The sequence below is a fragment of the Gracilinanus agilis genome, chromosome 6 (assembly GCF_016433145.1).
Source record: "Gracilinanus agilis isolate LMUSP501 chromosome 6, AgileGrace, whole genome shotgun sequence".
Lineage (NCBI taxonomy): Eukaryota > Metazoa > Chordata > Mammalia > Didelphimorphia > Didelphidae > Gracilinanus > Gracilinanus agilis.
In genome coordinates, this window is record NC_058135.1 from 237,358,288 (window position 1) to 237,386,225 (window position 27,938).

The window sequence follows — 27,938 nt, forward strand, 5'->3', positions numbered from 1 at the left end:
TTACTTATCTTCACTCCCAGACACAGTCTCCACAAAGGGGATCTCTTCCTTCTCTACCTTCCCCATGATGAGACGCTGCTTGTCCAGGTTTATGATGCACTGAGAACAAAGTTGGAAATCAGCTATCACCACAGCCTAAGATCCTTCACCCCCAGACTGAAATGACTGTCAGGGGACCGAGAGGAAAGGAAGCCATCCCTACCTTTAAGGACCGCAGAGTCTGGAGTCCAAGAGTGAGGTTTTTCTCATTGTCCTCTGGAAAAGAAGGAGGACTGTCTAGTAAGAATCTGATGCCTTCAGTTTCACTCCATAGCTAAAGAAAGTAATCTCTTAGCGGTGGTAATTGGGGAAAAGAGCATAAAGGTAGGCTAAGGGGAACCTTTAGAATAATAAATTATTCCTTATGTACAAAAGCATCTCTCCTAAGGATGATGAGATCCCTCCACCTTGAATGCACACTGCTATTTCTAATTAATTTTCATCAGGCCTCCTGAGGTAGACCTTGGGATGACTGTGTCCACTTTAATTGGCCTAGACAGAAGCACTGATTGACTCTACAAAACACTGGGGCTAGAAGCTAAAAGCCAGAAGACCAAACTTTCTATTAGTCCAGTGGAACTAGCATGAGTTTTGGGAAGTTTAGTGAAGCAAAGGGAAGCACTGGGGGTGGGGAGGTGTCCCTGGGTCTAGCCAACAACCCCTAAGACCCACTCACCAACCACAGCTGCTGAGCAGTCCAGGCGTAGGGATCCCAAGGTAAGTGCAAGGTGTTCAATCTGTCCCACCACTTTGAGATGCCGGGGCAGGGAGAGCTTTTCCCCATCATGTTTGTGGGATTTAACATGATCCTTTAGCCTGCACCAGAGGAAAAAACACCCAGATTTGTAGTTACAGTTTTTATAAGGTCTGGGGTTTGGGTTTTCTGGTATATGTAACCAGAGGTTTAAGCTCATTTGCAGAAGACTCTTCTTATTGATGAAGATTGATTACTCCATGATCCATGCCTGCACTATGGTGGTGGTGGGTGTTGGAGACAGATTCTGATCCTTTGACTTTTATCTTTGAGAGAAAAGATGCCCATTTCCCAGATTCTCTTCAGGGAGAGGTCCCTTAAAGGAGGGAAAGACCCTGGGAAGAGCAAAACATGTGGAATAGTTGGAATCTTGTTCATGTCCCTATGTGTAGCTTAGCACCCTAGAGACTTTAGAGAATTTCTCCTTGGGTAAGGATCTGGAACCACGTGTCTTCTCTCTCTAAGCAAGAAGCCAGAAAACCATATTCTTTCTCTGCCCAGGTTCCCCCAAATATGCCCATCACACAGGACCCAGTTTCCACCAATGAAAAGAGTCTTGTGCAAAGGGGGTATAAGCAAGCTCCTGGTCACAATGATATTCATTCAGGTTATATATGCTCATATACCCACATCAGGAATTCTATAGGGGATCCCTTAGAAACATTTTATACAGAGGTAAGCTGGTTGGTTTGCACCAAAAATAATTCAAGTCATACCTCTTGGCAATGAAGCTTGGGAAGCAAGGTGGCTGGTATAGTACAGCAATCACTGCATATGAGTTTGAATCCTGATTCTGTCATTTAACTATCTATGTGGTCTTGAGAAAGTCATTTATCTTGGCCTTAGTTTCCTCATCTAAAATGAGGAATTATAAAATGAGAGTTTTGGACTAGATGACTCCCAAGGTCCCTTATAGCTCCATTATTGGCTTCATACCCTTTTCTCCATTCTTAAGGCCACCATCTGAGGTGGGCAGTGGATTATTCCAACTGCTTCCTAATTTTGTGTGTGTGTGTGTGTGTGTGTGAAGTCTTTCTTCTCTCTAACACGTCCTCAACATATCTGCCAAATTGATAGTCTGAAAGCACAGATCTCACCATATCATTCCCCTGCTCAAGAAACTTCAGTGGCTCCCTCTTACCTCCAGGACAATGTACAAACTCCCTCCAATTGGCCTTCCTTGACTTGCCCAAGACTGTCTTTCCAGGTTTATTGTACATTACTATCTTCATGAACTTTACATCCTAGCCCAGCTCTCTAAGTGTTGTCCCATACATGATATTCCATCTTCCTCTCTGCCCCCCATATCTAGAATGTACTCCATTTTTCCTCTCCCTCCCTAGCTTTCTTTACGGGCCATCTTCTACATAAGGGGATCTTGATTTTCCCTAGTTGTTAATTCCACGCACTTCCAAATTACTTATATGTAGTTTGAATTTTCTTATTTGTATATATAGTTTCCCTCCAGAAAAATGTAATCTCCATGAGAGCAGGGATAATTTCATCTTTGTTTTTGCATCCCCATCTCCTTATTCACAACACATAATAGATGCTTAATTAATATTTGCTGAATGAATGTATTGCTAAAGCCAATTTATGGAGGGTCCTAAATGCTAAGAAGAATCACTGAAAGTTTTTTTTTAAACTTTACTTTCTATCTTAAAATGGATACTGATTATCTGTTCCCAGGCTGGAAAGTGGTAAGAACTAGGAAAAAGGGGTTAAGTGACTTGCCCAGGGTCACACTGCTAGGACGTTTCTGAGGCCAGGTTTGAACCCAGGGCCTCCCATCTCAAGGTCTGACTTTCAATTCACTGAGCCATCTAGCAGTTCTGCCTCCTGCTGATAAGTGGCTCAATGTGACAAATATTAAAGGTCCAAATAGAATTTGGCAATTGTTTATACATGGGAAGTGAGAAGGTGACATGATTTAAAATGACTCCAAGTCTTGACGGTAGATGAACGGGAAGATGGTAATACATTCAGTAGAAATAAGGAAGTTTGGAAGAGGAGTGGATTTGGGAGGGAAGCAATGCATTTGGTTTTGTGTATATTCAGATTAAGGTACAAGAGACACATCCAGATAGGAAGATCCCCCAAGGAGTTAGTTGTTGGTGTAAGACTGGAGTTCGGGAGACAGATTAAGAATGTAGTTCTAGATTTGAGTTGTCAGCTTGGAGGTGATAATTGGATCCAAGGAAGAAGTCATAGGAAAGGAAGGTGGGCATGGCCTAAAATGTTGGAGGATACTTTGCTTTGGGAGCAGATGGATAATAAACCAGTCATAGAGAAGGAGAAACAGTCAGATGAATAGAGGGAAAACCAGGAGAGTAAAGTGCTACAGGTACCAAGAAAAGAGCCTGGAGGAAGGGGTGGTGAACAGTATTGAAAGCTGGAGAAAAGTCTATTACTTTGTGAGCTCCTAAAAAGCAAGGACAGTTTTTTGTCTTTTCTTTCTTTCTTTCCTTCTTTCCTTCCTTCCTTCCTCCCTTCCTCCCTCCTTCCCTCCTTTTCTTTTCTTTTCCTTCCTTCCTTCCTTCCTTCCTTCCTTCCTTCCTTCCTTCCTTCCTTTCTTTCTTTCTTTCTTTCTTTCTTTCTTTCTTTCTTTCTTTCTTTCTTTCTTTCTTTCTCTCTTTTTCCCTTTCTTCTCCAAAGTTTAGCACAATACATGGTGCATATTAGATACTTAATAAACACCATTTTGTTACTGGCTATGTTTGTCAATGCCAGTGTGTCTCAGATTCAAAGGTCCTTTGGGAACAAAAACAGGTCAGCCTAATTCACATTCCACAATATCCAGGAAGGCAAATGATAAACATATTCTGGTGCTAAGGATGGTGACAAATACCACTGGGATTGGATCCCAATCAATGATTCTTGGTTGGGGGTGGGAGAAAATGGCAAAGACTGCAGGCAGTTATATAAGCTGATGGAAGTAACTAGCACCCAAGCTATTATGGGCTGGTAGGAAAATACATAATTACAGACTCTCTTTGCCAACACTTCTGATTTCCTCAGCAGCTTCATGGGGCTGCTCCTTTTTAATTCTTTTTTTTTCCAATATAGTCCATCCAACAAAAAAGTAATTTTGGTGTTTTAAACATGGTTATTAATTCCTTGAAGCTCTAATAGCTCCTCTGGAATTATGGCAGTCTGTGGCCTAGTTATATCCACAACCTATCATGGTTTTTTGTGGAATCTTCAACTCTCATCCTTTAACAGAATGGTCCAAGGCCTTCCCAATTTAACAAAGGAGGATAGAACCCCTTACCCAAGGTTTGCATTGTCCTTGAACCAAGTTTTAGAGATTCTAGATCCAGGGCTAACAATAACACATTTCAGGAAATACTGAACCACATCTAAGGGGCATCGCAATTCTTTCTTTGCCTAAGAATAAGAGGAATTGGATATGGTTCAATATAAACAAGTCATTGGCTTGGATATCTTTAAAGATACCAAGATTTTGACTATGACAGGTTTGTTGTAACGAGGCATCAAGGAGAGAAAAGATACTGGACTGAAACTTTCCATATGGGTTAAATCCCACGAGGTCCTGAGTCTTAATTTGAACCTTATAGACAGAGAATAGGGAAAGGAAGGGAAGAAAAGGAGGAAGATGGTGGGGTTTTTGCTGAGCACCTCCTCTCAATCTGGAGAGCAGAATTAAAGCTGTCAACAGAAGACTTCTAGAATTGTGATGTAGTAAAAAAAAAAAGATGAGATGAATCATCATGGTTGGCAACCAAGGATACTGAGGCATTTATCTGTTGGCCTGATACTAGCAACAGAGAGATCTGTTGTTTTCCTGGGTGAGTATTAAGGACATAATGAAGAAACTCCTAAGATTTGTTAAATCTGATGATTTCTAACCACACTTGGATTCACATGGAAAAAAGTGATACATCCAGAAGGAATCCAGAAAAGAATACTAAAGATTATGAAGTAATCAGTTAAGAAACTGAATGCCAAAGTTGGGACACATACACTGTTGGTGGAGCTGTGAACTGATCCAACCATTCTAGAAGGTAATTTGGAATTATGCCCAAAGAGCTATACAACAATACATACCTTTTGATTCAGTAATACCACTATTAGATATGTATCCAAAAGAGATTAAAAGAAAGGGGGGAAAGGACCTACTTGTACAAGAATATTTATAGTTGCTTTTTTTGAGGTCGTGAAGAATTGGAAACTAAAGGGATGTCCATCAATTGGGGAATGGCTGAACAAATTGTGCTATATGAAGGTGATAGAGTATTATTGTTCATAAACAGTGATGAACAGGATGATTTCAGAAAGAGCTGGAAAGATCTACATGAACTGAAGCAGAGTGAAAAAAGCAGAACCAGGCAAACATTGTACACAGTAACTGCAATATTGTGGAATGATAAATTGTGATAGACTGAGCTACTGTCAGCAATACAATGATCCAGGAGAATTCTGAAGGACTTATGACAAAGAATGCTCTTCACCTCTGGACAAAGAACTTTTGGAGTCAGAATGCAGATGAAGCATACAATTTTTCACTTATTTGTGTATATGTTTTGGGGTTTTGGTTTTATAAGATTATTCACTTACAAAAATGAACAATATGAAAATATGTTTTGCACAATAACACATATAAAACCCAGAAACAAATTAAAATAAATAAGAAACTGAATGCCTTAGAGTCACAGATAACATTCTCATCCCTATTGTAGATTTGGGAAATTAATAGCATCAAAGGTAAATAGCTAAGAAGATGGTGCCTGGGAAGGAGATTGGGAATTTTGGAAAATATATCCATCAGGCTTCAGTTTGATTCCTAGCAAAATTCTAGCATACGTTATTAAGATAAAGTTTTCTTTATTAAAAAAAACCTTTCAAACCCCCTTTAAACCCTTCTCTCTTAGCTATTAATAATTCCAAGGCAGAAGAGTGGCAAGGGCTAAGCAATGGAGGTTAAGTGACTTGCCTCAGTTCACCCAGCTAGGAAATGTCTAAGACCACATTTGAACCCAGGACCTCCTGTCTTTCTTGCTCTCTATCCACTGAGCCATCTATCTGCCCCTTAAAGGAAAGTTTGATAATCTCTAGAAAGAGAAGAAATTACCATGAAGATGGCTTTATACACCTTTATATGCCTTCCCTCCCTCCTTTTTTTAACAAGGTGACTAAACTTGTAGGCTGGAGAAATATGGCAGATATGATACCTGAATCTGAACTCTCAAGGATTAGTTTGTCTTAAAAGAATTTGAGGAGCCTATTGGACTGCAAACTCAACATGACTCAATAGTGTGGTCAGGTAGCCCAAAGGCTAATGTGATCTTAGCCTCCAGTAAGAGAGGGTCAGTGTCAAGAACAAGGAGCTCATACTTTACTTTGGTCAGACTACATGTAGAATATTATGTTTGGTTCAGGATGCCTTGTATTACAAAAGACTTGGGTACACTGAAGAAAGTCCAAAGGAGGCCAGATCAAGCCCTGTAAGGATTGGTGGAAGAAACTTGGCATGGCCAACTGGAGAGGACAAGATTTAGGAGGGATGTCATAGGGGGCTTCAAGTGTCTGAACACCATCATAAGTAAAAGAAAGGGATAGTCACAGCGATATGCTGGATTCAGCTTGAACTGGCTCACAAGAGCCAATTGTTAGATTTTTAACGTGAGCACTTAACACCTCCCAAATTGGCAAATGCTACAAATCAGGATTTGATTTGTTGTTATTGTTGGTTGTCTAGATATAAGTGATAGAGTAAATGCTGAAAATGCAGATTAAACTTAAAATTGTGAATTGTGAATATTTTTTTCTTCTAGAGTCAGCTGTCAAACACTAGCATACTTATTCATAGAAGTAATTTATTTAAAAAATTTCTTTGGGTAAAAAAAATAAAAAAAATTTCTTTGGCTACAAAGAGTAAAACTAGGATCAATGAGTTAAAGTTACAGAGAAAGATTTGATATGGGGGGGTGGGGGTGGAAATTTGACATGCAGAACTATTCAAAAGCAGAAGAGCTGCTTTGGGAAGTAGTAAACTCCCAAGGAAAGACTAGATGATTTTTTTTAAGCCCTTCTGTCTTAGAATCAATACTTGGTATTGGTTCCAAGGTGGAAGAACAGTAAGGACTAGGCAATGGGAATTAAGTGACTTGCTAGGAAGTATATGAATCCAGATTTGAACCCAGGATCTCCTGTCTCTAGGCCTGGCTCTCAATTCAATGAGCCACCTAGCTGCCCCTGGATGATTGTTTGCCCAAGATGCTGTAGAAGGAATTCTCATTCAGAGCCAAGTAGGACTTGAAGCCATTCCTTTGGAGTTCTCTTCCAATTTTAAGATTTTGAGATCTTGCAACAGAGTCAGAAGACAGATTTGAATCTCACTTCCACCACTTATTAGCTCTGTAACCTTGGGCAAGTGTCTGAACCCTTCTGAGCCCCAAAGGTCTAAGATCCCTTTGAATTTTGACATCCTATAAATCCATCGTAACAGTAATTGACATTCATGGTGCTCTGACATTTGCAAAATTCTTTACGTATATTATCTCATTGCACTGTCATGACAACGTGGGGAGGTCCATGCTGGTTGGAAATTTCCAGTGGCCCAAAAGTGATATATAGTAGAGTGGTAATGTCTGACTTCATCCCATCACAGATTGCTACTTACCCTAGTCTGTCCACACAGGCAGAGGAGATGAGATTATGTTGACAGCCAGTGTCAACCAAGGCTTTCAAGTCCTTTCCAGCGCACTATGGAAAGAAAATATGAAGCTTGACAGGAACAGTAGCAACTACAAATGCAGCAGAGAAAGGGACAAAGAGAGGAAGCTACAGACACTAAGGGAGAGTTAGAGAATGAGACACAGGCAGAGTACAACTTTGATGTCTGTATGCAGCTTGCTGATACTGGGTCTAGGGTCATGAAGAATCAAGTTCAAATCTAGCCTCAGATACTTCCTAGCTATGTGGCCCTGGGAAATTCACTTAACCTCTGTTTGCCTCAGTTTCCTTGACTGTAAAATAGGTATAGTAATAGCACTCCCCTCCCAAAGTTGTTGTAAGGATCAAATGAGATACTTGTGGGTGGCTAGATGACTCAGTGAATAGATCTCTGCGGTTGGAATTAGCAACACTCCTATGATATGAGTTTAAATCTGGCCTCAGACACTAGCTTTGTGACCCTGGGTAAACAATTTAACCCTGATTGCTTTGGCTTCCTCACCTATAAAATGAGTTGGAGAAGAAAATGGTAAGCCACTCCAGTATCTTTGCCAAGAAAACCTCAAATGGGATCATGGGGAGACATAACTCAACAACAATAAATGAGATATATGGAAATTACTTAGCAAAGTGCCTAGCACATAGTAGGTTCTTGATAAATGTTTGTTTTCTTCTTCTTTCCTTCTTTGATGGTCCAGAGTAGATGAGAGTGGTTTTCAGGGACCTGGTTGTGTATTTGAGCTCAGAAACATTCCTATCCCCAGACTTGATTTGAGAGTATGTTAGTTTTAAGGTTCCTAGTGGAGGGACATGAGGCTAAGGGATTGAAGAACTGAGAGCTGGAAGTAATCTTAGTAAGCACGTAAGCTATCTCTTTCATTTTTTAGATGAAAAAACCCAAAGCCCAGAGACGTTAAATGACTTCCCTGAGGGCACAGAGGAAGCAAGTGGTACCTCAACACTTCTCCTAACTTGGACCCCTAACTGTTTCTTGGTGCCCACCTTAAGCTCTCAGTGTACCTATATACTTTAACTCTGTTCTTCCTTGTTCCCTTGGATCCAGCCTTAATCCAAATCTAGCCCAGCTATTTGGAGTACAAATCTTGTTTGGGCCCTCCAGTTTGGCTGGACACCCTGATCCTTTTCTTGGTTTGACTCGCAGGACCAAAATTAAGTACATTAGTCCGCCATATGTCAAAGTTGTCTGCAAATTGGTATTGATGGAGGGTATCCTGGATTTTTCTCTCTCTATTGAATGGGTCTGGGGGACATCCTCCGGCGAGATATTCCTATAATACTCAGACAGAAATGAAGTCTCCTTCCCCATCCCCACAAACCCTGTGTGGCTACAGCCAAAATAGCTTCCAGAATATTACCTGGCAGGAAACCAGGATCATGTCCCCCTCCTCAGTCTTCTTCAGCCCCTCAGACTTGGCCTGATTGAATCTGTTGGCCTTGGGGGCCCACGGGACCCGGCTATTGCGGAGCTTGGAAAGGTTGGTCTCCATGAGGCGCCTTTGTAGGATGTTGTGAGGTTGCTTAAGGAAGACAAAAAGAAGCACTTTATTTTATTTTATTATTTTTTAAATTCCTTACCTTTCATCTTGGAATGAATACTGTATATTGGTTCCAAGGCAGAAGAGTGGTAAGGGTTAAGCAATGGGGTTATTCAAGTGACTTGCCCAAGGTCACACAGCTAGGAAGTGTCTAAGGCCAGATTTGAACCCAGGACCTTCCATCTCTGGGCCTAGCTCTCAAGTCACTGAGCCACCCAGAAGAAGCATTTTTCGACAGTTGCCTGCCCTTTCGTCCCATTGGTCACCTTCCTCCTCACCACCCTCAAGCCCACTGTATTCAGGTATTATAGCCAATGACACAGGCCCAGTGTCTCAATGAAATCTGCAAGTTCCTAAAAATAACTAATTATACTTTTGTTTCTCATTCTTTAAAAAAAGATTTTTACTGATTTTATGAGAATTTTCTATTTCTATTTATTAACCTTTATTATAGGGGCAGTCAGGGCCATTTCTCCTAGTTAAAAGGTTTTTGAACTGGCTGAAACCTATCCCTTGAGATGTGAAAATATACTTAAGATCTCAAACATTCCCCAGATAAGAAGCCGAAAAGGCAGTCTAGGCTTTCAAAGGCAATTTGACTTAACTTATTTGAGGAAGGATTGTACTGCCTTGGACTCTGTAGGCACATAAATCTCTCTTCTCAATCAGCCCATTGTAAACCTTCTAAATGTAGTTTAATCTGTAACCTCACTTAGTTTACTTATAGAATCTGTTTTAACTAGTTTTTTTCTTTAGAGGATATATGAGATTATGAATCTAAGTTTCTTCAGCTTTTTATGTCCTATGAGGATGTATGAGATTTCAATACAGAAAAGAATTTATTTCTCTATTTCTCTGATGTCATTTTTTCTATAAAAAGCTTTTTTTAGAATCCTAACCATAGTTCATGGTTATTATTATTTTTTAATCCTGAAACTATGATTAAACATAATAAAACCTAGGTTTTTCACCTCTCTCATTTCTACACTTATTTGTATGTTTATTTTGGCAACAGAAACCTACTATACAAACACACCATACAAAGTCAAAGAGAGGAAATATTTCTCTCACAACATTGTTGTCTTTAGATTTTTATATCACTTACATTTCCCCCTCTATTCCTCCTCTTCCTGGAGAGACATTCCTTATAACCAGAACCTATGCTTATTTATGGAGCTCTGTTAGACTAAAAATTTCCTCAAAGACTCTGATTGATGAGGGTGAGTATGAAGCTGGACCATTACAGTCACCTATAAGAAGGTGAACTCCTCTCACAAAGATACAAAATGTTATGGAGGGAGGAAGAAGTCAGACCATTCTAAGCTCCATTTCCTTAAAACCAGGCCAGCACCCTGATAAACTATCCCCATAAAAGGCTATAAGATATGAAGATAGAGAGGATTAAAACAACCTTGTTTTGATTGGTTAAACCCAATCCTTGTTTTGGTTGGTTAAACACACTTGAAAAATTAGGATAAATGGGTGTGTAAATTATTCATTCTGATTGCCTAGTTTTCAGATAAGATTGTAACATAAGTAACCAGCCAATGGTCAATGAGGGAAGGGACCATCTTTGTGTCAGGGACCAGGATGAAAGGAAGTTTCTGAGCCTCCTTACTTCTCACTTTACTGGATATAACATTTGTAACACTGGCTCTGAGTGCCCATTTATTTTAAACCCTTACCTTCTGTCTTGGAGTCAATATTGTATATTGGCTCCAAGGCAGAAGAGTGGGTAAGGGCTAGGCAATGGGGGTTAAGTGACTTGCCCAGGGTCACATAGCTGAGTGCCCATTCTTAAGAGAATGAAATAAGAGCCTTTGACACTCTGATGTCCAAGTTCAAGATTCTTTTGAGTAGGTAGTTGTTCCTCTCAACCATTATGAGGACTAATACATATTCCATGGTCAAACAGAATTGAGAATGTGGTGGTGCTTGTGGACCTTGAAAATGATTTGTAGTCAACAAGGATCAGACTGGATGGAACTTCCTTACCCCTAGATGTTTAGTTATTTTTTTTTTTTATTTTTTTAAAACCCTTACCTTTTGTCTTAGAATCAATATAAGGCAGAAGAGCAGCAAGGGCTAGGCAATGGGGGTTAAATGACTTGCCCAGGGTCACACAGCTAGGAAGTGTCTGAGGTCAGATTTGAACTTAGGAACTCCTGTCTCTAGACCTGGCTCTCAATCCACTGAGCTACCCAACTTTCCCCACATGGTTAGTTCTGACTGCTACCCCCCTGCCAAGTGTCCCAGCTGGAAAACAGTCTTCAGTCTAGCCACAGTTACTTCTTACTTTATAGCATTTACTTCATTCCAGGCAATCAGAAAACTTGTATCCAATAGAGAGAGTTAAGGTGCCCAGTAGGCATCTTTTACATGAAGCCTCTCCTAATGTTCCCCGTGCCCCCATTCCTAGTGCATAATATATATAATATCTTTTATATACAAATATATGTGTGTATATTATATTTACCTAGTTAATTGAATGCTGTTTGCTCCATTAAAATGGGAACTCCTTGAAGTCAAGAGACTGAATTTTTATCTTTTCTTGCCCCTTCAGATTTTAGCACAAAGCCCGGCATATAGGAAGAGATTAATATGGACTATTTCCTAGCCTTTCGTTTACTTGGGGACCAATATCTTTCTTTTGAACCATTACCTTCTGCCTTTGAATCAATTCTAAGTATTGGTTCCAAGACCAAAGAGAGTTAAGGGCTTGGCAATGGGGGTTAAGTGTCTTGCCCAGAGTCACACAGCTAGGAAATGTCTGAAGTCAGATTTGAATCCAGGACTTCCCATCTTCAGACCTGGCTCTCTATCCACTGAGCCACTTTCTAGGTGCTTTGGACCATTATCTTTTAAGTTTATTCAGTTTCTTCATGGCTGCTTTGTACAGAATGGGAGTCAGGGCTTTTGGGGAAAGGATTCCTTTCTCCTTCCTCTCAGGACACAGAGATTTATAAAGTAATCAGCTTCAGTGCTATCCTATAGACCCCAAACTCCTCCCCACCTTTAAGGATGAGGCATGCTTGATCCTCTCCAGGTCTGCGCCCATCATCTACCCTCACACTCAGCAGGGTTAGAATCAGAGACAGAAGGCATCTCAGAAGTTGAAGCATCATAGAATCCTAGCTCTCTGAAACAAAGAGGGGACCTTAGAGGTCATCTGATTCAACTTCTTCATTTCATAGTGGAGGAAGCTGAAGCCCATCTAGTCCATCTAACCCTGGTGGGGGTGGGGGAGATAGAATAAACCCCAAGAGAAAAGCCTCACTGCTATACTGTTGATTAATGAGGTATAGGGCCCTCTAGAATCAGAATGACTCATTGACTTATTGTAACCCTGATGGGAGAAGCTGCTTCCCAAAATATCCTGGTTGTTGGCAAAGCAGGCTTTAAACGAGTGCCATTGGGGTGGGGAAGGAGGTGGGGGGAGTTGATTAGATGGGGGTCGGAAAAGAAGGTACTTTTACATAGAAAGTGAGAGCTTCTTAATCTGATAAGGAGGATACATACAGACAGACAGAGACAGGGGGAGAGAGAGAGACAGACAGACAGACAGACAGACAGACAGACAGACACAGAAAGGCAGAGAAAGAGACAGAGATAGAGATAAAGAGAGACAGACTACTTCCTATCATTCTCCCCAGATTTTTGTTGTGGTAATAAGGGGCAGTTAGCTCCTTGTCATAGAATCAACACAGAATATAACCAGATCAGGGATGGATTTGGATGAATTTAGCCTGCATCAAGCCCTATCAAAGCAGAAAAACTGTCTTCTATTCAGAGAGTCTGATGCCAACAACCAGAGCCCATTCATCCCTCAGGCAGAAACACTGTTTGGTTAAATTGCTTTGTAGGTTTCAAAGAAAAATGTTGAATTGAAAAAATTATGATGTCCCTACATTTTCTTTCTGAGAGAAGCAGTAAAAGCAAGAATCTGAGCCAGGGAGATTTGCAAGCAAGACAGAGGCCAAAAACTTTCTTACTTTCTTAATCCTCCCATGAGTTTATTTTTTTTCCCCTTGTTCTGAATGATTTAAGTTTCAGCTCACCTGACAAAAACATCCTCTTTAGGGGTTGCTACCTGGATTTAAAAGATGCTGCTTTAAGTCCCATAGAAAGGGGAGAGAATAGAAGAGGTGGGGCGGTAGATAGAATCAGACTCACCTTTCTGAATTCAAATCCAACCTCTGACACCTATTAGCTGTATGATCCTGAGTAAGTCACTTAACCCTGGTTGCTTCAGTTTCCTTATCTGTAAAATGAGCTAGAGAAGGAAATAGCAACCCATTCCAGTGTCTTTGCCAAGAAAACCTCAGATGGGGTTACAAAGAGTCAGACATGACTAAAATGACTGAACGACAGCAACAGAGGTATAAAGAATATTTTTAAAGGACCAGAAAATGGATGAGGAAGCGATAAAAAGAATGATTGTCTTCAGATAGAAGCAGAGAGAGTCAAAGGAAGGGATGGGGTTGGGGGTGGGGTGAAGAGAAGAAAAGGACCAAGAATGAATTATTCTTATAGAACATGGGAAATGATTATCTCCCTCATGTTGATTCCTTCTCTTCCATCAATGGACACTAAAATGAGGGGCACAATGAGATGGATAGTTGTGATAGAAAGTGGTGCACATGGGAAAGAGCTCTAGCTTTAAAATTAAAGGATAGACTTAAATCCCACCTTTGACTCTACCTGGGTGATCTTGGGTAGGTCACTGAACTTCTCTGGCCTCAGTTTCCTCCTCTGAAAAGTGAGGGGATTGTATTAGAGGGCCTCTAAGGTTCCATCTAGTTGTAGATCGATGATGTAGTTTGGGCTCTAAATTACCATTCTATTCCACCTATCCCTGCATAAGAATAAGTGGACTATTTATCTATGGCCCTACCAATAGTACTGTAGACCACTGGTATCAAAAGCTTCTTGGTGACTTAAGTTATGACTGCTCTGTGCTATATTTTCTTAGTCTGGTACCTCAGGGTCAGGGACCTAGAGTCAGAAAGAAGGAGAGAACATAGACTGGGAGAAGAATAATGCAGGGAGGAGGAGTTGTCAGTTTTTAAAAATTGATAGATTGTTGGGGTTTTTTAAATCCTTACCTTCATCTTAGAGTCAAATTTGTGTTTTGGTTTCAAGACTGTGCAATTAGAATTTTGCTCCCCAGAACTCTCTTTCCCAGTTTCCCACTTTCATTCTCACATTACGTCCTTACGTTTTGGAGATAAAGTTGTGAGTGTAGCTCCTCCCTTGTTCTCTGCTTCCGGGAAGGTGGCTGGGGTGGTTGGGTGGGTGCCAGGCAGAATTTTACTCATGTGGCTTAACTCAGGTTTTTACTTTTGTTCTTATATTTCTTCTACTTCAAGTGATTATTAATAAATCTTAAAAAATAGAATACTTGAAGTTGTTGGATATTAATTTAAATTTTACAAGACAGAAGAATGCCAAGGCTAGGCAATGGGGTCAATTGACTTTCCCAGAGTTTCACAGCTGGGCAATGTCTAAGGCCAGATTTGAACCCAGGGCTTCCTGTGCTGAGCCAAGCTCTCAATCCGCTGAGCCATCAAGATGCTGCCTTAAAAGTCGATAAGTTTTTAAGAGGTAAAAAAAATTAATGGTAAAAATTGTCTATGGATTGGCAGATGAGAAACACTGTTTGTGAGATAAACTTGTCAAGTTTCAGAGAGAAACCTCAGTCCAAAATGTGATTAATTTATCAGATGGTAACCATAGGCCCCCCCACCTCCCTCATATCACACAAACCTCTGGCACAAGAATTCCATGTAGAAGGATCCCAAAATTTCAGCTTTGACCTTTTGACAGCATGCTAGTCCCCATTTCCAACAATCTTTACTGGAATGAAACCTGCCATTTTGAAAACTGAACTGCACACATTCCCTTATACCCTTTTCTCTTCTCAACTTCTCCATCAGCATGGATTACACTACCGTTCTGTTGTTTCAGGATGCTGCCTGCTTCTACCAGCTCCCAGTGTGGGATCTATCTCTTGTGTCTCTTCTTAGATCAATGTTAACATCGGTTTTTGTCTTTGGAGTCAAACAAAATTATTTTACTTCATTTACAACATTTGATAAAGCACTTTAAGGTTTGTAAAACACTTCCCAAGTATAATTTTATCTTTATAACCATGCTTCAAGGTAAGTACTATTATTATTCCCATTTTACAGTTGAGGCAGATAGAGGCTAAATGGCTTGCCCAAGGTCATGCAGTTAGTATTTTAGATTGTATTTGAATTCAGATCTTCCTGACTCCAAGTCCAGTGCTCTAACTATTGAGCAATCTAGCTAAGCTTATAACTGCACTAAGACTTTTTTGAGATAATTTAAATAATTCTTCTCTACCCACTCCCACTCCCCCTATCCCCACCCTGGAACAATTTTTTAAATATTTGAAGACAGTTATATGCCTTTAATCTCTTTTTCGGGCTAAACATGCCCAGTTTCTTCAGTGAATTCTTTAGGTGGAATGGTTTTCAAGTGCCCTCACTGTCTTCGTTGCTTTTCTCTGAGTATAACTCCCATTTGTCAACATCCTTTTTATTTTTTATTTATTTTTAAAACCCTTAATTTCTGTCTTGGAATCAATACAAGTATTGATTTCAAAGCAGAAGAAAGATAAGAGCTAGGCAAAAGTGTCTTGTCTAGGGTCACCTAGCTAGGAAGGGTCTGAGGTCAAATTTGAACCCAGGTCCTCCGACTTCAGACCCAGCACTCTACCCACTGTGCCACCTACCTGCCCTCAACATCCTTTAAAAAATGTGATCCCCAGAACTGGAAATAGTACTGCAGATGTGGACTGACCATAACAGGGCTACAGCAAGATTCCTACTTGCCTCAGTCTGGGCAACCACTCTGCTTCTAATAATGCAGCCCAATCCCTGTATTAACTTCTTTTGACTGTGAGTGCCCTAAGGACTATTTTTGTTTTCATCTCCTCTCTTGGTGCCCAGGGAAGTGCTTCTATTTCCTCCTAAAGCTGGCTATAGCTTGCCTGAGCTCGGGTTCCAGTTATCCTGTTGTGTTTTAGACTAACTAGAATGAGCCTCCTGAGAACTAAGTCCCTGCCTGATTTCCAAAGCAATAGTAATAAATGCAGATGCTGTGCTGGGGGCTTGGCTCCCGATCCATGGCTAAGGGGCCTCCCAACCCCCTACTCTCACCAGGGGCTGCCATGTGGGACCCAGTGAGTCGTGTGTTGCCTGTTCCACCATCAGGCATTTCCTCGGTAATTGGGTACAGTGGGCGGCTGTTGTTCTTTGGATGGGGGTGGCTAAAGATCCTCAATCTGGCTCTTGGTCTGCTCACCATCTTCTTCACCCAGGAAGAACAGGGAAAGGGAGGCTGGGAAGAAAGCACAGATGTGGCCATTTGATAATCAGGATCCTGGGGGTAGCTGACTGGAATGGGTAAAATGATTGTGTGAATCCTTGAAGCACCGAACCCTGGTCCAGGCCAGGCAGTCAGGGACCTGGCTGCATTTTTGCATGTGGTGCAAGTGGTTCTTGGTACATAGAAATGGGCTGGCTCATCACTGGCAAGCAGGGCACAGATATGGAGTTGTTTTTCCAATAATGATGATAGATTGTACAAATACATCTACCCTCTATGATCTACAAAAGGGAGATCTAAGTGAGGATGAAATGTGACTCTATATATGTATATGATATCACACATGCATACAATATAATATATGTATGCAATATATAATATAACATAGGCATATATTACACAGAATATATTACATGTGCATAATATTCTACATGTATATAATATGTAGTGTTATACATGCACACAACACAATATATGTATAAAATACCACATGTGCATATATGTATATAGTATATAATATATGTATATAATATATGCATACAGTATGTATATAATATATGTATAGGATATATGTATATGATATAAAATACACTACATATATGTATATAATATAAATATGTATATAATATAATACATATAATATATAATATATAATATAAAAAGTATGTATGTGTTTATATACATGCATCAAATGCTTTGTAAAACTTAAAGCGCTATATACATGTTAATTATTATTAATAACTGGTCCCTTTTGTGACAAGGGACTATATACATGCCAGCCTTGTGAATCAGTTTCAGAGTGATGAGCCTGGAGTCTGGAAGACCAGAGTTCAAATCTGACCTCAAATATTTTCTAACTGTGTGACCCTAGGCACACCACCTAATCTCTGTCTGCCTCAGTTGTCTTAACTGTAAAATGAAGATCATAGTCTACCTCACAGAGTTGTTGGGAGGATCAAATGAGAGATACTTTTTGTAAAGCACTTAGCACAGTGCCTGACACATAGTAGGCATTTAATAGAATTATAATCTCTTCCCTCTTCTTCTCTTCCCCTTGTGGTTGAACTTCTAACTTGGTTTTATTAGTAATCCACTCTAACCCCCGAGATAACTATCTGAGATAAAGAAAAGCGATTCTACTAGAAACTATTCGCCCGGCTCTAGAATCTCAAACTTGTCCATCAGAAAAAGGAAGATGTTTGAAGGCACCTTTCATGCTTCCCCCTCAGCTTGTCTGTACAGACAAAAGGCTGTGTTCTTACTATCAACTAGACTGAAGGTGATGGAAAATAACCAAGAGAACTCTTGGGTAGAGGCTGGGAACCCTTATATACAGGGTTGGTTATTAACATAGGAAGATGCCATGAATGCCCAAAGGGACTTAGAGCTTCTCAAGAGATAGTTTACCCTAAAAAAGTCCCTGAAAAAACACCAACCCTTTGACTTTTAACAGGAAACAGTGTTAACATTGTGGCTGTCAGCTCTAGACTATTTCTACCCATAAAATCACAAGTTTTTTAGAACTGGAAGGGATATTAGAGGTTATCTAATTTTGTGGATGAAAAAAAATGGAGGACCAAAGAAGGGAAGGGATTTTGTCTAAGGATATAGTAGTGGCAGAATAGACTGGATTCTAGACCTCCTGATTCATTCTATGTTTCTCTGATGACATCAGGGTCTCGTCAGTCACCAGTAGGTCCTACTGACTGGGATATGGTACTTTTAGGACAGTACCTCCCAATCACATGAGCCTATAAAGTGACCATTGATCAATGGGGCTCTGTGGATGAATGGCGCTAGAATAGGACAGGCTTGTGAAGGAAGGTGCTGCTAAAAGAGATGACCCCAGCCAGGATGGGCAGAAGAAATACTGATTCCCTGAGGCCTTTCTTCCCAACTTGCTGCAGAGCTGTGAGCACTTGGTAAGCAATAGGATGAGACAGCTGGCTGAACATGTAGCAATCTGAAAGATGGAGGGGAGAGGGAGCAACTCCCTTTAAGCAAGGCAGTCACAAGGCAGAGGCAAAAAGTCACTGGAAGCCTAGGGCAGAGTCACAGGCAGCCCTAGGCAGGCTCACGGATGCTTCTGGGCAGCTTCAGTCACAAGGACAGTCTGTCCTTTGGCAGAATGGGCCACATTAATCCTTTCAGCCACATGAGGTCTTTTTAGAGACCAAAGATCTGAGACACAGATTTATTGAGAGGACTTGACATACGAGTAAAAGAGAAGTAGAAATTTAGTCATGACCTTGTTGTGAAAGGAGATGGGACTCTCAGACCTTGCAGAAAAGAGACCCAGAATGCTATTAGCTTACAGTTCTGTACACAGGTGTACGTGAACACACACACACACACACACACACACACACACACACACACACACACACTTCTATATGCATCTGGCTGAATCATGTTTGAGAGGTTCCTTTCTAGCTTTAAAATCTTGGGATTTTAGCTATGAAATTGTTTAATCTGCCTTTGAGGAAGTGCCATTTCCTGCCCTTTCTCCTTTCAAAAACCTTTCTTTTGGGGGCAGCTGGGTAGCTCAGTGGATTGAGAGCCAGGCCTAGAGACGGGAGGTCCTAGGTTCAAATCTGGCCTCAGACACTTCCTAGCTGTGTGACCCTGGGCAAGTCACTTGACCCCCATTGCCTACCCTTACCACTCTTCTGCCTTGGAGCCAATACACAGTATTGACTCCAAGACGGAAGGTAAGGGTTAAAAAAAAAAAAAACCTTTCTTTTCTTTTCTTTTCTTTTTTTAACCCTTACCTTCCATCTTGGAGTCAATATTGTGTATTGGCTCCAAGGCAGGAGAGTGGTAAGGGTAGGCAATGGGGGTCAAGTGACTTGTCCAGGGTCACACAGCTGGGAAGTGTCTGAGGCCAGATTTGAACCTAGGACCTCCCGTCTCTAGGTCTGGCTCTCATTCCACTGAGATACCCAGCTGCCCCCCCAGAAACCTTTCTTGACCACAGCCCCTAAACTCCTCACAGAATCCTAGAATCTCATAATTGAAGAGGACCTGAAAAGTTATCTATTCATGGAACACTTAAAGTCTACATCCTTCGTCTATATTGTATTGTTAGTTTCCTCTTGATAGGGCAGCTAAGTGGTGTAGTGGATAGAGTGCTGGAATTTGGAACACACGAGTTCAAATCTGCCCTCACATTTACTGGTTATATGACCTCGGGTAAGTCAATTGACCTCTTTGCCTCGGTTTCCTCATCTATAAAATGGGCATAATATTACTAGCCTACTTCTCAGGATTTGTTGGGAGAATCAAATGAAATAATATTTATAAAAAAATGCTAAGCACAGTGCCTGACACATTGTAAGAGCTATATGAATGTTAGCTATCATCATCATCATCATCATCATCATCATCATCATTATATGTCATACCTCTCCAATAAAATTGAAATCCCTCTAAGGGCAAAGGCTATATCTTAAATACATCTTTGTATTCCCTAGGACTAGGACCCTGTCTTCAATAACTCTTCATTCTTAGCACCTAGGACAGCACCCTCTACATAGTAAGCACTCAAGGAGTGTTTGTTTATAGTAATAAAACTTCTGAAAGAACACATGAAAGCTCTACTGCAGTTTGATGTATGATGGCAGCCCACTCTCTCTGTTTCCTGATGGAAAGCATCCAGATGGACCAGCATCAATCCTTTACCACTGTCTGCAAAACAATTCAACAGACTTTAAGGAAATGCCATTGCTCAAAAAAAAGGTTGTGCTAAGTGGATGATGCAAAGACCAAAGACTCAACCAAAAACATATGACAGGGTGAGCTAGGAGCCTGACCTGGGTTCTTGGTCTAGCTTCTTAATATTTGCCCAGTTTATTTAATCTTTCTGTTCTCATCAGAGGAAAAACACATTTAGATTAGATACTCTCCAGAGTTTCTTCTAGAATTAAGATGATTATCTTTATAATGAGTTAGGAAGGTCACCTTTATGTACAAAGGATAGTGTGTTATCATTGGATGAATTTCTTTTTTTTTTTTTAATGAAGAAAGGCATTAACATAATCACATTTGTGAACCCAGTCTTTAAAAGAAATGAGAACAGAGCAGCTAGGCGGCTCAGTGGATAAAGAGACAGGCCTGGAGTCACGTGGATCTGGGTTCAAATCTAGCCTCAGATATGTCCTAGTTGTATGACCCTAGGCAAGTCACTTAATACATTTGCCTGCCCTTCGCCCTTCTTGAGTCTTAGAGTTGTTACTGAGACAGAAAATAAGGGTTTAAAAAAAATAAAAGAAACCAGAACCAAATGAACTCCAAGAAAGGGGTATTCTTTTTGCTTGTTTATGTTTTTGTATAGCTTCATTCTCTCAGTTATGCAATGAAAATGTTACACACTCATATTATTAGTTTAGTTTAATCTTGGTTTTACTAGGCACTTCTCATTAGATAGGCAACTCAAAGATAAATGAAACTAGTTCTAGATGGAAGAAAGAGCTGAATGTGAGAAACATACCCAAGAAATAAAATTAATACTCTAACAGGTTATGTAAAGAGCCTTGTGATTTATAGAGATCAAAACTAAACATGGATGTAAATAAGATGTGATTATGTTAAAGCAAAGGGTGTGTATGTGTCAAGGAGCCCTTGGATAGTATCTGGATCACAATTCAGAATAATGTTCTTAAATGCATAAAATACATAGAATAACAAAGGGACTTAGTTATATTGAGATATAATTACCAAAATATAGTTAAACCTACATTTAAGTTTAAATATATATATATATGTATATTTTCTTTTGGCAAACTAAATAATTTGGCATGTGTTTTTATAGATAATCTTATTTTTGTTTTATCTGATCATTTTTGTTGATAGTGTATCATAAAATATTTAATATAAACAAATGTAATAACAAAAGAAAAGTCATTAAAAATGTGGCAGCCAAATCCACCCAAATGGGACAAGGACTAAGGATTGCTAATATTTGCCTATGAATGCATTTACAGTAGTGGTTCTCAAAATGTGGTCTATGGACCTCAGAAGTCCCCACTAACCATTAAGGAGGTCTTCAATATCAAAACTATTTTCATAATGGTATTAAAATGCTTTCTGCCTATTCAAATATTTCTCCCCTTTCCAATGACATTTCTGTGTGAAGCTGTATTTTTTTCATATACTTCAAGCAAAACAACAGATTGAAGACAGAAGCAGACATGAGAATCCAGTTGTCTTTAATTAAGCCAGACTTTAACAAGACTTGCAAAAATATGTAAAACGATGCCTCTGTTCTTATTAAGTTTTTCTTTAAAATACCATTACTTTTCATAAAAATGTTATTTAGATGATGGATAAAAATAATGGATATTATTTTTAAATAAATCAACAAATATTTTTAAATGTATCTGATTTAATTTCTATTATAGTGAATATTGATAGATATAAACTCTCATAGACTAAAGTTCTTTGGAGTATAAAGGGGTCCTGAAACCATAAAGTTGGAGAATTAGCCTTAGAGAAAACACTGGGGGCAAAAGGATGTAGAATAGCATCATTTAGGACAGTGATTCCCAAAGTGGGCGCCATTGCCCCCTGGTGGGTGCTGCAGCAATCCAGGAGGGCGTTGATGGCCACAGGTGCATTTATCTTTCCTATTAATTGCTATTAAAATTAAAAAAAATAATTTCCAGGGACACTAAATAATAAGTTTGGAAACCATTGATTTAGGAGATCCTGGCAGAAATAGTGTGGTTAAAGACCTGACAACTACTACAACCTGTCTTTGCAATCCAAATTACTGTTATCACGTTAAAATATATCTCAATACACTAATACAGACCTTGCTCACTCCAAATTATTTTGTTCTTTCTTGGTCTTTGGCTATCTTTCCTTTGCCATCTTTTCCCTTACTTCCTTCCTCTCTTTTTCTTTTTTTATTCTTCCTTCCTCCCTCTTTCCCTCCATCCCTCCCTTCCTTCCTTTCTTCCTTCCCTCCTCTCTTCCTTCCTTCCTCCTTTCCTCTGTTCCTCTTTTCCTTTCTTCCTCCTTTTCTCCCTCTCTCTTTATTCCTTCCTTCTTTCCCTCATTCCTCCCTCCCTTTCTAATTCTCTTTCTCTCTGTCTCTATCTGTCTGTCTCTCTTTCTCTCCTTAAGAGAATATTGGGCAAAATAGGGACATTAGTGCATTGCTGGTGCAGTTGTGAATCAATCCAACCATTCTGGATGGCAATTTGGAACTATGGCCAAAGGGCTTTAAAAGACTGCATGCTCTTTGAACCAGCTTTGAACCACTTCTGGGTTTATACAACAAAGAGATAATAAGGAAAAATACAAAAATATTTATAGCCACACTCTTTGTGGTGGCAAAAAATTGGAAAATGAAGGGATGCCCTTCAATTGGGGAATGGCTGAACAAATTGTGGCATCTGTTGGTGATGGAATACTATTGTGCTAAAAGGAATAATGAACTGGAGGAATTCCATGTGAACTGGAAAGACCTCCAGGAATTGATGCAGAGTGAAAGGAGCAGAACCAGTCAAATATAATAGACTTCTCTACTAGCAGCAATGCTATGATCCAGGACAATTCTGAGGGACTGAGAAAGAACACTATCCACATCCAGAGAAAGAACTGTGGGAGTAGAAACACAGAAGAAAAATAACTGCTTGATCACATGGGTCGATGGGAATGTGATTGGGAATGTAGACTCTTAGCAATCACCCTAGTACAAATATCAACAATATGCAAATAGGTCTTGATCAATGACACAAGTAAAATCCAGTGGAATTGTGCATTGGCTATGGGAGGGGGTAGGAGGAGGGAAGGGAAAGAACATGAATCATGTAACCATGGAAAAATTTTCTTAATTAATCAATAAAATTAAATTAAAAAAAATAAAAATGAAGGTCCCAGACTCTCAAAAAAAAAGTGAGAGAATATTGAACTATCTTAATCCTTACCATAATTAGATTCAGGCAACAACCATTTCACCTTCTTCTGCATTTCTTAAGTCTTAATGTTAGCATGAGGGATTGGAACCTATGTTATTTCCTAGATCCATTATGAAAGATATTATAAGGTAAAATTCATCTCTCTAGTGCTTGGAGTACATTCACAAGGTCATTTCTGAGGCTTATGGGAAGTCCATGTAAAGGGACAGTAAAGCCAAATTTCCAAGCTCCCCTGCCCACACTTACCCAGATCCCAACCCCACTTATACTGGTCTTTACAGCTGTGATCACATATACAACTGAGCTTATTGGGGGTACTGAAGGAATGAGTGAGGGGAATCACTACCAAATGAAGCAAAAGTGAGAAGTGAACCCAGCTTGACTTCCTCTACTCCTGCTGACTACATCTGGTTGCCGTTTGGCATCTTATTGCTTCTTATGGATGTTCCCTTCTCCTCCCCTTGCTCGCTGAGATCTAAACACACATACACACACACAGAGCCTCTAATGATGGTAGCTAGCCAACCAGAGAGAAAGCAAAGGTACCCTGCCCCATAATACAGGCTGCAGTAACTTGGCAGAGAGAACTAAGAATCCATGAAAGCTAAAGTTCCCATCACACCCAAGCCCAGCATGGAGGGAAAGGAAGAAATAAAGGGCTGTTATGACTCTGTGGTACCTCCTCCTTGTTTAGTTCCTGAGGGTTCTAGGATTTATGTTATTTAAGTTGCAATCTGATTTTTTAAAAAGCCATGTATAAGAATGGAAGAGAAGATATTTCTTGTCTTTGCTCAGAATGAATTTGAGCTTGTTTAGCTCTACCATTTTAGGATCACAAGGTTTAGAGCTTAAAGAGCCCTGATAGTCACTCCTCATTTTACACATGAAGAAATCAGGGCCAAAAAGTGGGTTGCTGACTCCAGATACAAACCCAGGTCACCTGACATCAAACCCAGCATTCTTGAATTATTATGACCCAGCTGCCTCCTAACTGTGAAGACCGTGAAAAACATGAGATGGTTTTCGCTGAGGACTGGGAGTTCCCTCCCTCCCCATCTGCAGCACCAGGAAGGATCAGACAGCATCACAAATTTCCCTTTCCCTGACCTGGCAGACTGACAACTTTAGCCCCTCACAGTAGACTAAGTATTATTAGTCCAACTATCTTCTGGTGCCAGGAGAAGGCACCAACAGGAGCAGCAAGAATGTCTGAATCTTCGGAGCAAGGGTTGGCAGGCTATCCCCCTCTGATCCTGAGAAAGAAGAGTGGGAGCCAAAGGCAGATGTCTTCTGCATGTTATCTAATTAAAACTGGCCTCCATGTAAATCTCTAGGTCACAAGGGCCCCCCACAACAAGTGAGCCGCTAGTGCTGTCATCTGTGAAGAACCAGGGGTGTTAAAATGAAAGTCAAGTAGGGCCCTCTCTAATACCCTGTTCACTGCTTGCACTAAAGGTTCAGAGGATGAGTCAGTTTCCATAAATCAAGTCTAATAAAAGTCTCATGATTAATATTCAGAAAATCCAAAGTAATGGAAAAAGAAGATCAACAGAGTTGGCTAAGCGATATAGTGCGTAGCTAGACTTGGAATCAGGAAGACCTGATTTCAAATCCTACCTTATACCTAGCTGTGTCACTCTAGGCAAGTTGTTTAAGTTTCTGTTCCTCAGTTTCTTTTTATGTAAAATAAGAGAGCTGAACTCAATAGTCTCTACTGTCCCTTCAAACCAATGATCCTATGATTAATACACAACTTTCCAAATACTATGTGAGCTATCAGTACTTAATGAATGAATGATGAAATCTCCAGACTCAAAGAGCTCAGGAAAAGGGACAATCAAATTAATGAAAATAAAGTAAACTACGAGAAAACTCCCAAGGATAGTAAGTAGCCCCGGGAGTCTAGGAACCTGGCCTATGGTCAGCATTAGCTAAGAGTGGGTGTGCATCCTGGGAGGCAAGGCTCCACCCCCAAATGGGTGTCAGAGGATCTGGAATGTTACCAGTCTAAGACCATTTCCAGTTCATTCAGGTCTGGGGGACAGTCAATGTCCTTGGGAGCTGTACAGTGAATTTCCTTCCATACAGCTTAACTTTCCATATTTTATTCTTTCATCAGGGGTAGGTGAGTCACAAATGTCAAGGTCATTGGGTCAAACCCCAAGAATTGTGGCCTTGAAGTGGCTAAAGAACCCCCCACCCTCCTCTGACAAAAGAGATCCCATAGAACAGTACCCTGGCTCCATTTATTTACAAGACGGTCTGACGTCACAGTTCCTCTTTACCTTTACTAGGGAGACCACTAAGTCAAAACAGGTGAGACCTGAGGCAGCAATCCCTCATCCTATTTTACCCTTTATTATTAATGGTTTAAACTAATTGATAAGGCCATAGGCGGCTCTCTTCGGTCACAGGTGGATATGGCCAATGGAGAACTGGGAACAAGGGCTGTTAGGAAGGCCACTAAACATAAGAGTTTGGGCTTAAAATAGATAACAGAGGGAAAGGGTTACATTAGAAGCCTTTGGAAGATGTTGAGTCCTTAAATCAGCTTAATTAACTCTCCCATCTTCCTCCCTTCCCATCACAGCAGCTCACACCTATAAAAAAAAAAGTCACCATCGCCTGAGTCATCAGGCCAGCCCAGTCTTAGCCCAGCTGGGCCAGGCAGCTGAAAGAGCTCAGGGCGGGTTTTTCCCTCTCCTATTGTTATGTTAATCTTCCCAACAGCGAAGAGAAATTATTGGAAGAATAAGTGAGGGAAAAAAGACCTAGGGCTGCAGGTGGGGGCTGGGGAAGGCTCTGGGAGGTTAGATTTCCTTTTCTCTGAGGAAAAAAAGATAAGAGGTTCCAAGGGAGGAGGCCTCAGAGCAAAGCAAAAAGAGAGAGAAACAATTGGAAAAGCCCCGGCACCTCGGGGATATAGAGGCAGCGGGGGCACAGGGACAGACAGACGAAGAAGGACAAGGCGGAAGCCTCTGGTGACAAGGTGATATCCACAGAAGAGAGTGCCAGATAGCGATAAAAAGAGTGAGAGTGAGAGACAGAGGAAGCAAACAGTGGCAGAGGCGGCAACAGCCTTGAGAGAATGAGAGGGAGTGAAAAGACAGGCACGGGAATGAGAGAGGAGTGAAGGATATGCTGGCAAAGAGAGTGAAACACTTACGGTGACAGAGAGGGGTGATGGGGACACACAGAGTCTGACAGATACAAGCAGGCAATGCTGGAAGGTGACAGAGAAAGTGAGAGCGGGACACAGTGACAGGGACAATTTATGCTAGGAAATGGCATGAAGACAGAAACGAATGGGGGATGGGGGACAGAAGGATACAGCCCAATGGATATGGAGCCAGAAAAGACAAAGGTGACAGCGAGATGCTGTGTGGCACGACAGGGGCAGGAACAGCCAGGGTGACAAAGACAGTGACATGGAGACCAGAAGGATGTAAGCGATAGGGAAGATGCTACCAAGACGGGACAGTGACTGAGAAAGTGGGACAATGGCAGGGACGGAGGCAGAGCAGTAGCGAGTGACAGATCGCAAGAGAGGGTGACAGGGTTCGAGACGCAAATACCAGGTGCCAAAGGCAAAGGCGAAGACACAGCGATGGTTTCGCGGGGCAGGCGGGGGGGGGGCGGGGAGGGCAGGTGGACTCACCGTGTCCTTGGAGGAGCCCAACTTCTTGAGGCCATCGAGGGGCAGCAGGTCAGCCGAGTCCTTGTGGATGAACTGCACAGCCTGCTTCACCCGGCGCTGCTGCCGCAGAGAAGCTGCTTCCCGCATGTCGGCCTCCTTGCGGCCCCCCTCGGTCAGAAGCCCTGAGTAAAACATCACTGGCTCAGCCGGGGCTCCCAGCCCTGTGCAGGATGCCTCCTGTCCTTCTGGTCCCAGGCTCAGCACCTGCCTCTCTCTGGCGCCAGCTCTGGCTCCTCACTATATAGGCTCGGCTAGTGACGTAAGAGGAGTTGGGGGGTGCGTTTCTTGACTTCTTCCTTAAGCCACCTCCCCCTCACACTCCTTCAGTGGCAATAGGAGAAACAGAAGGAGGAAGAGGGAAAGGAAGCCAGACAGAGGAGGGGCCAGGCAAGAAAGAGGATATAAAGAAGGGGAGGAGAGAGGTGAAGAAGAGAATGGAGGGGTTCAAAAAAGGGAGGAGAGAGAATAGAAGAGGAAAGGAAGGGAAAGAGGCAGGAGGGGAGAGGAAGGAAGGAGGGTGAGCAAGGAGAAGGATGTAGAGGAGGCAAAGGGAGAAGGCAGAAAGGAGAAGTGAGAAGTTAGAAAGGAGGCATGAGAGAGAGAGGAAGAGGAGAAAGTTGTTGGGTGACGATGGGAATTGAGATGTCACAGCCACCATTGCCTTGAGCCCTGGCTCAGGACCCTGCGATGTACCTGGCTCTGCAACAGAAGAGAGTGGGTATAGGGGAAACCTCTAACCACTGGACCAATAAAAGTGCCTTCTGCTTACATGCTTGCCTTTCCCCTCTGCCACCCACCCACCCATGGGTCTCATTCTTACCTTTCCATGCAGTCGCAGACCCTGGAATCACAGATAGCTTGTTTAGACCTTGGGCTTCAGTGCCAACACAGCCTCCATCTTCTACACACATCCAAGGCAT

The 27,938-nt window shown here is 41.2% G+C and overlaps 1 protein-coding gene across 1 annotated transcript; it reads right to left on the minus strand.

Moving 5' to 3' along the window:
• Positions 1–27,938, minus strand: NRIP3 (nuclear receptor interacting protein 3). The gene is made up of 7 exons (XM_044681817.1): positions 27,839–27,938; positions 26,980–27,140; positions 8,866–9,027; positions 7,437–7,519; positions 716–855; positions 203–255; positions 1–99 (listed from the first exon to the last, which is right to left on the minus strand). The coding sequence occupies exons 1-7, from the start codon at positions 27,936–27,938 to the stop codon at positions 1–3; spliced, it is 798 nt and encodes a 265-aa protein (XP_044537752.1).

Excerpts from the sequence above, each read along its gene's own strand:
- NRIP3 (XM_044681817.1), bottom strand. The coding sequence starts at position 27,938 with ATGCCTTGGATGTGTGTAGAAGATGGAGGCTGTGTTGGCACTGAAGCC. Across the intron at positions 27,141-27,838 it reads GTCTGCGACTGCATGGAAAG|GGCTTCTGACCGAGGGGGGC; the intron begins GTAAGAATGAGA and ends TGTTTTACTCAG. Across the intron at positions 256-715 it reads CTGCTCAGCAGCTGTGGTTG|AGGACAATGAGAAAAACCTC; the intron begins GTGAGTGGGTCT and ends CTTCTTTTCCAG.